This window comes from Erinaceus europaeus, chromosome 9 (genome assembly GCF_950295315.1).
Source record: "Erinaceus europaeus chromosome 9, mEriEur2.1, whole genome shotgun sequence".
NCBI lineage: Eukaryota > Metazoa > Chordata > Mammalia > Eulipotyphla > Erinaceidae > Erinaceus > Erinaceus europaeus.
Genome location: NC_080170.1, coordinates 90,736,822 through 90,750,293, shown reverse-complemented (window position 1 = coordinate 90,750,293; position 13,472 = coordinate 90,736,822). Strand labels below are relative to the sequence as shown.

The 13,472-nt window shown below is 40.1% G+C and overlaps 1 protein-coding gene across 1 annotated transcript in view; it reads right to left on the bottom strand.

The window, feature by feature from the left end:
- The window catches only part of SLC9C1 (solute carrier family 9 member C1), a 104,619-nt gene that overhangs the window by 28,425 nt on the left and 62,722 nt on the right, over nt 1-13,472 (bottom strand). The window contains exons 14-15 of the mRNA XM_007516350.2: nt 11,009-11,103; nt 1,008-1,127 (exon numbers count right to left, since the gene is read on the bottom strand). Coding sequence (XP_007516412.1) covers nt 1,008-1,127; nt 11,009-11,103 — 215 coding nt within the window. The remainder of the gene's footprint in view (nt 1-1,007; nt 1,128-11,008; nt 11,104-13,472) is intronic.

Here is a 13,472-nt window from a genome sequence, read left to right as displayed (position 1 = left end):
CTTGAACCGGGATCCTTAATGCTGGTCCTTGTGCTTTGCATTTAAAGTAGCAATTGGTAGGTGTATCTTTATTACTTCTGTACTGATAATTGCTTTCTAAGTGTTCTGAAATTTTATTTCTTTCCTCTATTCTTTTCTCATTTTATGATTTTTTTCAAATTATCATCACATCATTTATACAAGACCAAGATGTATGCTATAAAATAAGTGAACTTTATGCTACAGATACATGCTACAATGTGAATGTAAACATTATGTAAAGTGAAAGTAGTCAGAAGTGAAATGTTACATACATAGTATAATATTTATTTCTTTTTTTTTAATGAATAATTTCACTGCTTATTCCTTTATTTAACACAGTGACAGCAATACAGAGCAAAAGACACTGTAGTACTAAAATTTCTATTTTGCTGCCTTGGCTTGAATGTGGGCAATGCAAGTAACAAGGCATATACCACATTCAGTGAAATGTATCTCCAGTCCTCTGATTCTACTTACATGAGAAATTCAGAATAGATTATTTCAAAATAAGAAAGCAGACTAGAGCCACCAAGGATCTAAGGGGAAGGCAAAACAGTGACAGCTTAATAGGTACCATATTTATATGGAAGTAAAAATGTTGGGATTTAATAGATATTGTTCAGGATTCAAATAACACTGAGTGGTGCACTTAAAAATGATTCATGGCTACTTGTGTTATGTAAAATTTCCTCAATAACAATAAAGTTGTATTTTATCTTTTATTTTTTATTGATTAAATAGTGACTTATAAGACTATAAGCTAACAGGAGTGTATATTAACATCACTCCTACCACCAAAGGTCTGTGTCCATACCCCTCCTACCCACCCCATAGTGAAGCTAAAAATCTATCCTCACATATAAACATAATGTGGCTATACATATCAGATTATTTCACAAGTCTTCATGGTATAAAATTGAAAAGAAATAAATAGCAAATTTCAAATGAAAATATTAACAGTTCTAGTAAAGTTCAATAACACTTACCTTGATGGAACTCCTTTGTCCTTTTTTGTATTGTACACCCAATTGAGCAATGCTCTTCTAATGAAGCCAAGAAGTTTTTTGTGCTCATAGTAATCCTTTATTGTTTTTGGACTCATATACCTAGAAAAATGAAAATATCTTTAAATTTTGTCTAAAAATTGGGGATAAATTTAATGCAGCATTGTCAGAAAGAACAAAGTTATATTAAATGACAACTAGGAATGAAACACTTTGATGGAACTGAGTAATGATATTAAAGGGGTAAGCAGATATGAAATTAATAAGTTGCATTTTGTGGTTCACTTAATAACAGATAATATTGGGCAGGGGAGATAGCATAATGGTTATTATGTAAAGAAATGCCCATGGCTGAGGCTCCATAGTCCCAGGTTCATTCCCCCACACCACCAGAAACCAGAGCTGAGTAGTGCTATGGGGGAAAAAATTTAGATAATATTGAAATTTAAGATTTATCATATAACATAATATTCAAGGTTCTGGGAGATAAAAGTAGACCATATATAAAAGATTCAAATACTTCTGGGTTTTCATGGTAGATTCTCCATTGTCTGGTATGGGGTTGAACAAATCATTTAAAGAAACCTGTTTACTCTGTAAAATGTAAATAAAAATACATATGCTGGTCTGGAATAAGTAAATGAGAAAGTATATGAAGCAGCCAGAATATACCACACATTCTTTTTAGCAAGTAGTCAGAAAAAATTCTTTAAAAAATGTAAGTGATGAGGGAAAAAAATGTTAAAATGATTCCCTAGAAAAGTTCAGGATTGGGGCCGGGTGGTGGCACACCTAGTTGAGTGCACGTTACATTGCACAAGGACCCAGGTTCAAGTCCCCGGTCCCCACCTGAAGGGGAAAACTTCACAAGCAGTGAAGCTGTGCTCAGGTGTTTCTCTGTCTCTCTTCCTCTCTATCCCCCTTCCCTCTTGATTTCTGGCTGTCTCTATCCAATAAATAAATAAAGATAATTAAAAAAAAAAGAAAAGTTCAGGATTATAAAATCCTCTAAAGGCCCCAGGAGGTAGCATAATGTTTATGCAAAAGACTTTCATGCCTCAGGTTCACAGGTCTCTGGTTCCATCACCAACATTACCATAACCCAAAGCTGAGCAGTGTTCTGGCATCTCTCTGTATCTCTATCATTAAAATTAAAAAAGTATAAAAATCCTCCAAATACATATCAATATACTAACCACAAGTTGATTCTAAATATACTAGGTGCATCAAGACAGCTCAGATCTTTGTGACATGATTTTATTTTGCTTAGTTACTTTCCTGGTATTTCAAGAAATTGACTTCTGCTAGCCAGATACTTTCACTGTTTTCATCAGAAGGCTCTAATAGGGCTCTGTCCTTAGGAGAAAGATACTGATAACTTGTTACGATACTTGCTCTTCCTATTAATGCTGTTCTCTCCCTAACATTGGATAGGTTCTCTGATGTAGGGATTCTAAGGTAGTGGAAAGTAATGAAGCCATTTAGTACTCTCTGATTCCATATAGTAGTGTAGTAATTAACAAGAAAAATCATAAAACTGTTTATTAACACCTAGTATGTTTGTTAAATACACAACACTTTAATACATGGGAATCCTAATGGGATAATTTAGAAACAGTAAAATGTTTCTCCCTTTTTCCAATATGTAGTCCATTCTATCTTTGTGTCTCTTAGTCCCTCTCTTGACTTCTTCAGGTCTTTATGAGCATATGTTGCTCTTGCTCATAGAAAATTTAAAGAGGAAAAATCAACATAGTGAACTGAATTACTCCAGATTTTATATATATATATATATATTACTGAGAGAGATGGAGGAAGAAAGGATCAGGACATTACTCTGACATATGCAGTGTCAGGGATAGAACTTGGAAACTCCTGCTTAAGAGTTCAATGCTTATTTTAGGGATGTCTTCCAACATGAAGACCCCAAATTTCATCTGCTATATTCTTACCTTTAGGTTCCTGATGACTCAACATTTTTTCTGCTTTACATCTTAATGCTTTTCAGCCACCAAGTTGCAGATGCTACCAGCTATCATGATGCCAACCTGACTTCTCTGGGCAGACAACCTCACCAATGTGTCCTGGAATCCCATCTCCCCAGTTTCTTACACCACTACAGAAACAGATAAGTAGGCTGGGGGCGGGGGTATGGGTCCACTTGTCAAAGCCCATGTCCAGCGGAGAAACAATTTCAGAAGCTAGACCTTTCACCTTCTGCTCCCCATAAAGATATTTGATTTATACTTCCAGAGGGATAAAGTATAGGTAAATTTCTAATGGGAGTAGAGAAGGAGATATGGAACTCTGGTGGTGGGAACTGTGTAGAATTGAACTCCTATTATCCCAGAATCATCTTACTAACAGCAAGGACGGGGTTGTAACCCCCACTCTCCATCTGCAGGAGGTCTGTCTGAGCAGTGTCACAGGCCTGCAAGTGTCTTTCCCTCTCTCTATCTCCCCATCCTCCCTCAACTTCTCTCTGTCCTATCTAATAAACATTATAAAGAAAAAAGTATGTTTCATTAGAAAAATAACAATACGGGAGTCGGGCTGTAGCGCAGCGGGTTAAGCGCAGGTGGCGCAAAGCACAAGGACCGGCATAAGGATCCCGGTTTGAACCCCCGCTCCCCACCTGCAGGGGAGTCGCTTCACAGGCGGTGAAGCAGGTCTGCAGGTGTCTATCTTTCTCTCCTCCTCTCTGTCTTCCCCTCCTCTCTCCATTTCTCTCTGTCCTATCCAACAACGGCGACAACAACAATAATAACTACAACAATAAGACAACAAGGGCAACAAAAGGGAATAAATAAACAAAAAATAAATATTAAAAAAAAAGAAAAAAGAAAAATAACGATACGAGAGTCGGGCGGTAGCGCAGCAGGTTAAGCACATGTGGCGCAAAGCGCAAGAACCAGTGTAAGGTTCCCAGTTCGAGCTCCTGGCTCCCCACATGTAGGGGAGTCGCTTCACAAGCGGTGAAGCCGGTCTGCAGGTGTCTATCTTTCTCTCCCCCTCTCTGTCTTCCCCTCCTCTTTCCATTTCTCTCTGTTCATCCAACAACGATGGCATTGTGAGAGGCAGTAACTCTAGAATAGTTATAAGTATAGTTGCTTTTTGAGTTTGAGTTTTAAGAATAGTTTAAATATAGTTGCTTTTTGCCCTCCTGCCCAGTGAGGTGGAAAATTCCTTGCCCTTTTCCCCACGACAGAACCTAAGAGGCCATCAATTATTTTGACAGACCCTGCAGTGAGCAGGACTCATCATGACCTCTGCAACAGAATACTGTGACCAGACAGTTAAAAATGGTCTGACAAATGATGACCTGATAGATTGCAAACAGATGGTCGGTGGTCCCAATAAAGAACAAAAAAATGTGGTGACCCCCACTTTGGCTGGGACCTATTGGTCTGGTGTAATGTCTAAAACTAGCCCATGCTTTGCTCTGAATAGATCAGGCTTTTGCTAAGTTTGAAATGATTGGATATAGGCTGGTAAGGTGATGTGTTCCCCCTCCCTGAGTGTAGTCTGAATTCCTATAAATTGAATGGTTTGAGCTTTGTTCAGGGTCGAGCTTGGTAGACTAACACCAGTCACCATCTCGGCCCGGATTGCAATTCGTGAATAAACATCTTTTGCTTCCTTGCAGTGGATGGTGGTTTGATTTCGCTCTTTAACATTTGGAGGCCCCAGCGAGATCTCCTCTGACAAGAGATTCCCGAGGACACCCCATCCCAGGTCCGGACCCCAGGAGGCCTTGGAAGCTTTGCCCGGCGCCGGTAAGTCAGGCCTGATTTTTCTTTTTGAGTACGGTACCGTCTGTGTGTCCCTGCAGGGCTTGGGGGTCTGTGGATTGCGGGACGCCGCATTGAAATCCCAGACCGCAGCACTGGGAAGTGACGACTTCCAGGCTGCTTGGGTTGGGTGATAACTGGATCTGAAACAGGGTCCGCACCCTAAGGATCTGAAACAGGGTCCGACAGCCCAGGGTTGGGTGATAACTGGATCTGAAACAGGGTCCGCACCCTAAGGATCTGGAATAGGGTCCGACAGCCCAGAATATTAGTTCTGTCTCTTGTGGCCACTCTTTGTGTCTGTTCTCTCCCACTCTCAATGTGGAATCCAGGGTGTTAGATATTGTCTAGACATTTGTTAATATCAGATTGATTAAGCGCGCTTGTCTGTCTGTGTGTGTCTTGTCTGTTTGTCAGTCTGTGTTTTGTGTTCACTCACTTTCACTTTGCAGGAATGGGCCAGGCAGCAGCTCTAGTGCAGGGACCACACCCCCGCCCTGCCTAGGTGTGGCTGTTACCCCGGACGGGCCCGTGAGTGCTCCCTCCCTGCCTGCTGTTCAGGTCCCAGCTGCAGGGGCATGCCTGGCCGGCTTGTGAGCCCCCCAACATTTAAAGCTTTCTGCCCACTCATGGCAGCTGAATTTCCCTGTTGACTGTTATCCTAATGATTGTTGAACTAGATATTCTCATTGCTTTCCTCTTCCATTAGGGTTTGGTTTCTGATACTCCCCAGCTGGGAGAACAGGCTCCTGGTAATTTTAGTTTTTCTCTTTGGAGTACCTAATTCCTGGACTTTTGTTGTTTTGGTCTGGACCTAACCTGATCTTCAGCACTGCCTGACAAGCTATGTTTTGTGAATGTTTCAAATGACTGGCTTCTTGGGTGTGTGACCCATTTTGGAAGAAACTTGGTCAGGGTAACTCTTAAGATGGGCACAGCAAGAGTTTTGTGAAGATGAGCTGAATAGAGAAGTCTGGAAACTGTCCTTGGTCCTCTTGGGCTTCTCGTGGAGAGAAGCAGAAAGAATTTGTTTATTCCTCCTTGTTTTATCTAGGGCTAGTTAAGGTCGTCCTAGGAGCTGTTAGTTAAAAAAAAAAATCTCTTAGTGTATAAATGTGAGATGTTTCATCTTGAAAAACTGTGTGAGTGCAGATCTAAATTTGTGTTTGACCAGGTATGTTGCTAAGATGTGTCTGTACTGGTTAAAAGCTGCTCTTTTCCCTTAAACTATCAGCTCAGATATATAAATGATAAAAAGGTGACTATGATATGTCTTACATGTTTATATGCGTGTTTTAGGTTTGTTTTTGTGGTCTGAAAAACATTAATATTAAGGTTAAAAGTGTAAGTGACTTTAAAGCTATATTCTTATCAAAGTTCTTTAAAAAAAGTTTTCAGTACAGTTCTTATGTGGTAATATAAGGGTAAAAATTAATTTGCTAAGGCAGCTAAAGATTTAAAGTATTAAGTATTTAATGTGACAATTCTTCTTCTCCAAATTGATATGCAAATTATCTATGTATTTAACTGATATTGGTCCACAGCAAATTTGGCATTTGTCTGACACTGGAGATGTTTTGAGAAGTCACTAGTATATGTTAACTCTCTAAGTAATTAAAGCTCATTTAAAGTTTTAAAAAAAATTAGTTAAACTGAATTTGGTTTAGAGATCCTGGTTATGGGAATTGCTACAGGAGGTTAAAAAGATAACTTTTAAATGTATGCTCTTTAAAATTCAAACAGAGCTTCTCAAGTTAGGTATCACACACTGAAGATGTGTCTCTATCTCCTGTGTAAAAAATGGCAGAAAGGTTATTGACATGTAAGAGTTTTAAAATACCTTCCCAACTAAAGAAGTAGAACTGGCTTAGGTGAGTGAAAAATAACACAGTGGTTATATTAATGATTTTCTAGCCTAAGGCTTTTGCTCTGGTTTTCCTCTTTATTATCTTTCTGCTTTTAAAAATTATCTGGTTTGTTTTAAGATGCTGTCAGAGATTTATTCTTGGCAAATGGTGTTTTTGGTCTGATAGAAGACTTGTTTTGGCAAATCCTGATTTAACAAAATTATTGTTTTGAATATTAATTTATGAGGTTTATTTTAGCCTTTTAAGTTGCCATATTAGAGCTCTAAGGGGCAAAATCTATTAAGAGTTTTATATCTATGCCTACTCATGATAGCTTTGTGATGAGTAAAGATCTTAACAAAAAATGTTTTAATATTGTGCTTAAATTGTTTAAGCAGTTTTAAATAATGCTAAAGAAATGGTAATCATTTTATTATGTCAACACATTGGGTATTGACTTTATATACTGTACTGGTATATCTGTTTGTTAAAAAGGCCTTCTAAAATTATATAGAGATGTATAGGCCAATTCTGGTCATTAGATTGTCAATTTTGGTAAGCTCTTAATCTGGTTTTGTGTATGTCTTACTGGTTACAAATGTACAAGTACAGCAGTGATACCCCTTCAATCATACTGCCAGACTCTCTTAGGGGGTCTCCAAGGGGCAGTAAAATGGCCCACAAATCTCTCTAAGGTAAATAAAATGGCACTAAATTTGGCCTTTTGTTGCTCAAATCTGCCCCAGGTGTTAAAAGAAAGTTACAGAAGACAGAAAGATTTTTTTTTTTAAAAAAAGCTGAGAGATTGCTCAGAAGGTTTTTTAAAAAAAAGTTGGCAAATGTTTTGACATTAGACTTAAAAAAAAAAAAAAAGAAAGAAAGTCAAAAAGATGGGTCTAGGGGTAGAGAAAGACCAGTGATGCTACTGAAAAGAAAAAAGACACTAGAAAAAAGGCTGTTTTACCAACAAGCCATTTAGACTGCTTGTGGATGAACTTAAAGGCATAAGCGGGGGAGTGCTGACCCAAAAAAAACTTGGGCCATGGCACAACATTGCTTATTTGTCAAATATTGGGCCCAGTAGCTGCTGGATGGACAAAATGCCTGAGGACAATAGCACCTGTGGCACAGCTGGTAAGGAAAGCAGACAAGCCATCACTGGGGCAAGTCCAATGCCCACCTAACCTGCTACCAAGTTCTGTTCCTAGACCAGCCGTGAGTGAAATTCAGTGCTGCCACCGGCCTGAACCCTGCCACCCTGATGTTGGAGACGGATCCTGAGGCTCCCCGCAAAAACATGACTACCAAGAGGTATGCCTTTGCTACATGGCGTGTGCATGGAGCACGTGGGGAGGGAAGATTCCTGACTCCCGCTGGGAAGATGACCCAGCACAAAAAAAAAAACCTACTGGAGGCCACATGGACCCTGCAAGAAGCAGCCGTGACCCATTGTTCTGGACATCAGAAAAGAAACTAGAGGGCAGATGAAGCAGCTTGTGCAGCTACACAGCAAGCAGGGCCAGCCTTGGCATTGATTCCACTAGACTCCCTGCTTCCAAAGGACCCTGGATACAGTAAGGAGAAAGATAAGATGGGCGAGAGATTAGGACTAGAGACTAAATAGATTTTACAGAAGTAAAATCAGAGACTTTTGGGTATAAGTACTTGCTGATATTTATAGACACATTTTCAGGTTGGGTAGAGGTTTACCCAATAAAGTCCGAGGGGGCATAGATGGTGAGCAAGAAAATTTTAGATTAAAAACAGTGCCCAGGTGGAGAGTTCCCTCTCACCATTGGTTCTGGTAAACAGACTTTCACTGTTTTTGTGCCTCAGTTAGTGGCCCGAGAAATGGGAACAAATTGGAAATTTCATTGTGCTAATGAGCCCCATATTTCTGGGCAGGTAGAGAGGTAAATTAGATCCTAAAGGAGATTTTAACTAAATTAACCCTTGAAACTGGCAGGGGATGGGTATCGCTCCTGGCTCAGGCCCTTCTGAGAGTGCACTATTTCCCATTTGTAAACAAACTGTCTCCCTTTGAAATGGCTTTTTGCAGACTGCTGCTGTCATGATCTGTAATTCTCTTGTCTCTGATCCATTCCACAACTGTTATCAAGTTCTTACAGATCTCCAGCCTATATTGCAGGACAAAGTAGAGTGTTGTGCTACGAGTCTTTGGGAAAGACCTTATATCGTGATCCTGAGTACACCAACTGCTGCAAAGGTTGCCGGAAAGTGCCACTAGATTCATCACACTCGTTTAAAGAGGACAGTTGCGGAGCCCACTGAAACAGAAGACTCTTAAGATAATGGTTCTTAGAACCGGGTATGCTGAGGCTTCAACAGAAAGAGAAGATGAAGATGAATCAAGGATTTGATTCCCAGCTAAGACGAGTGGGGAATGTGAGAGGCAGTAACTCTAGAATAGTTATAAGTATAGTTGCTTTTTGAGTTTGAGTTTTAAGAATAGTTTAAATATAGTTGCTTTTTGCCCTCCTGCCCAGTGAGGTGGAAAATTCCTTGCCCTTTTCCCCACGACAGAACCTAAGAGGCCATCAATTATTTTGACAGACCCTGCAGTGAGCAGGACTCATCATGACCTCTGCAACAGAATACTGTGACCAGACAGTTAAAAATGGTCTGACAAATGATGACCTGATAGATTGCAAACAGATGGTCGGTGGTCCCAATAAAGAACAAAAAAATGTGGTGACCCCCACTTTGGCTGGGACCTATTGGTCTGGTGTAATGTCTAAAACTAGCCCATGCTTTGCTCTGAATAGATCAGGCTTTTGCTAAGTTTGAAATGATTGGATATAGGCTGGTAAGGTGATGTGTTCCCCCTCCCTGAGTGTAGTCTGAATTCCTATAAATTGAATGGTTTGAGCTTTGTTCAGGGTCAAGCTTGGTAGACTAACACCAGTCACCATCTCGGCCCGGATTGCAATTCGTGAATAAACATCTTTTGCTTCCTTGCAGTGGATGGTGGTTTGATTTCGCTCTTTAACAGGCATCAGTAACAACGCCAATAATAATTACACCAATAAAACAAGGGCAACAAAAGGGAATAAATAAATATTTTTAAAAGAAATAAATAAAGAAAAATAACAATATACGAGAAAGCCGCTGTCACGTGGGTACTATTTCTCATCCACCCAGGATGGTTGTGCACCAGTCCCACTGCCAACCTTGGCCACCCATTGTGTCTATCCATGCAGGTTTATTCAGCACACTCAGGGAGGAAGCAAGTGCTGCTGCTTGAAATGGCCCCAGCACGGACCCTCTGGCCATCCAGCCCCAGCTGGCTTTTGCCTGGCTTTCTCCCCACTGCATTATGTACTACTTCACTGAATGTCATTCTACACTTTCATATTTTCATGCCTTTTTATTTATGTATCTATTTATTTATTTTTCCACAGAATATGTCTGATCTTCATTGCATTTCCACCACCTTTTCTACCCTGAGTCTTCTTGTCAACACTGTGCACTATGCCAAATCCTGCCCCTGGACCCACTGACTTCCTTTTGCAGAACCACTTTTTTCCTTTCAAAGATACCTGTAAAAGTTGCCAATGACCTTTTAACTGCCTTATTAGCATCTTCATACTGTTTTTGAATACTAACTTCTCCTGCACAATGTAGTAATAATCCTTTTCCAATATATACCATGCCATTTATTCTTTAATTTTAAAACTTTTACCCTGGGCTGTATATATGTCTCCTTTAAAGCATGCACTGTTTGTTTTAAATTGACCACACTTGCCCAACCCTCTTAAACTCACCCAGCATGTAGGTACCTTAATCACTTGAAAGCCCTAGCACAAGAAGAGAATAGAGGCCCTTGTGCTATACGTGGAAATATTTAATGTCCTTAATCAAGAAGAAAAATAATTTTTTATATTTATACTTTCTCTTCCCAAAACACATCATCATGATTTGCCTTGGCAGACTTGGAATTAGTTAAAACTTGTAGATTTGAAAATCTGTATGTAAGATTCAGTGAGAGCATGTCTCAAAATTTGGCTGATTCTCTCCCGCCACCCCACCCCCGAAACTTTTTCCCTCATTGTGCTGCCAGCACAATGCACAAAACAGTAAAATCATGTAAGCCTAGCCACTAATTTTGGAAATTTCACACCAAAGGCCTAGTTTGACACTGAGATGATGGGAAAGTTAAAAAAAATTCCCTATAAATAAACCTAGACATATTTAATTTGTAAATTCATGCGTCCTTGGTAGCAGGAATGTGACCCAGAACAGGAAGTTCATGTCTATGCTTTAGATGAACATGTATAGGTAATGACTTAGAAGGAAGGGAATTTTTTTTTGACAATATACTTACTCTCCCTTCTCACCAAAACTTCCTGCTGCACCTACCAGCACCTGGACAGCACTCTGACATAGAATCTCATCCCTATATTGTCTCTGGTAGCTTGCCTAGAGAAATATTGAGTAAGATTATTCATCAACTTATGCTTACTTAAAAATTAAGGCAAATATACAAATTTAATGCTATCCCCATCAAAATCCCAACCACATTTTTTAGGAGAATAGAAAAAATGCTGCAGATGTTTATCTGGAACCAGAAAAGAACTAGATTGCTAAACCCATCTTGAGAAGAAAGAACAGAACAGGAGGCATCACACTCCCATATCTCAAATTATATTATAGGGCCACTGCTTGGGACTGGAACATGAATAGAAACACTGACCAGTGGAATAGAATTGAGAGCCTAGAAGTAAGTCCCCAAACCTATGGACATCTAATCTTTGACAAAGGTGCCCAGACTATTAAGTGGGGAAAGCAGAGTCTCTTCAACTAATGGTGTTGGAAAAAATGGGTTGAAACGGGGGTCGGGCGGTGGCGCAGTGGGTTAAGCGCATGTGGCGCAAAGCGCAGGGACCGGCGTAAGGATCCCGGTTCAAGCCCCCGGCTCCCCACCTGCAGGGGAGTTGCTTCACAGGCAGTGAAGCAGGTCTGCAGGTGTCTATCTTTCTCTCCCCTTCTCTGTCTTCCCCTCCTCTCTCCATTTCTCTCTGTCCTATCCAACAACGAATTGCGTCAACAAGGGCAATACTAATAACCACAACGAAGCTACAACAAGGGCAACAAAAGGGGAGGGAGAATGGCCTCCAGGAGCGGTGGATTCATGGCGCAGGCACCAAGCCCAGCAATAACCCTGGAGGAGGAAAAAAAAAATGGGTTGAAACCTGTAGAAGAATGAAACTGAACCACTACATTTCACCAAATACAAAGGTAAATTCCAAGTGGATCAAGGGCTTTAAAGTTAGACGAGAAACTGTCAGATACTTAGAGGAAAATATTGACAGAACTCTTTTCCTCATAAATTTTAAAAACATCTTCAATGAAGACAAATCCAATTACAAAGAAGACTAAGGAAAGCATAAACCTATGGGATTACATCAAATTAAAAAGCTTCTGCACAGCAAAAGAAACCACTACCCAAACCAAGAGACCTCTCACAAAATGGAAGATCTTTACATGCCATACATCAGACAAGAGGCTAATAACCAGTATAAATAAAGAGCCTGCCAAACTGTACAACAAGAAAGCAAATAACCCCATCCAAAAATAGGGGGAGGACATGCACAGAATATTCACATGGACAGAAGAGATCCAAAAGGCTGAGAAACACATGAAAAAAAATGCTCCAAGTCTTTCATTGTCAGAGAAATGCAAATAAAGACAACAATGAGATACCACTTCACTCCTGTGAGAATGTCATACATCAGAAAAAGTAACATCAACAAATACTGGAGAGGTTGTGGGGTCAAAGGAACCTCCCTGCACTGCTGGTGGGAATGTAGATGGGTTCAACCTCTGTGGAGAACAGTCTGGAGAACTCTCAGAAGGCTAGAAATGGACATACCCTATGATCCTACAATTCCTCTCCTGGGGATATATCCTAAGGAACCCAACACACCCATCCAAAAAGATCTGTGTACACATATGTTCTGAGCAGCACAATTTGTAATAGCCAAAACCTGGAAGCAACCCAGGTGTCCAACAGCAGATGAGTGGCTGAGCAAGTTGTGGTATATGTACACAATGGAATACTACTCAGCTATAGAAAATGGGTAGTCAGTCATATAAATCACTAGTTAATTAATATGAGAGGGGGAAAATTAATTGTATGTCTCGAAGTTTTTTAAAACACAGTCTGAATCTTTTTAATATATAGGCTGTGTATTTGATAGGCAGACTCTCTCAAAAGCCTAGACCAAGTAGATCAGAAGCAATCAATAGCACAGCTATATATAAGATACTGGGTACTGTACAGCAAACCCTAACAAAAGGACTTTTCAAAGTTAACCCAATTACCAAATAATGTGATGATAACATTAACTATCGATTGTCTTTTTGAACCCTAAGACAGCAGGAACCTCACATCTCCACTATAGAGCCTCTACTTCCCCCAGTCCTGGAACCCTTGGATAGGGCCCACTTTCCCGTATGCCTCTCCCAATCCATATCAAATAATATTGCATCTGCCGATCACAACCTAATCAACGCAACGATGGCCACCTCAACATGCTTCACTTCAGACTGTGTCCAGAGACTTCACGTGTGGAATGACAACCCTTCAACTTCATTACTCAGGTGAGACCTTTCCTTTCATAGTATACTCTAATTCCATCTCAGGTGGTTCACTTTCTAACAAAGTCCCAAAACCTAGATATAGACCAGGTTCTTTGAGAGAGAACATATGTTCACACGTATCCATCAACTACTGCAAAATATATACCTGAAAGCAGAAGTACAATAGAGTTTGCAGTGAGTATCCC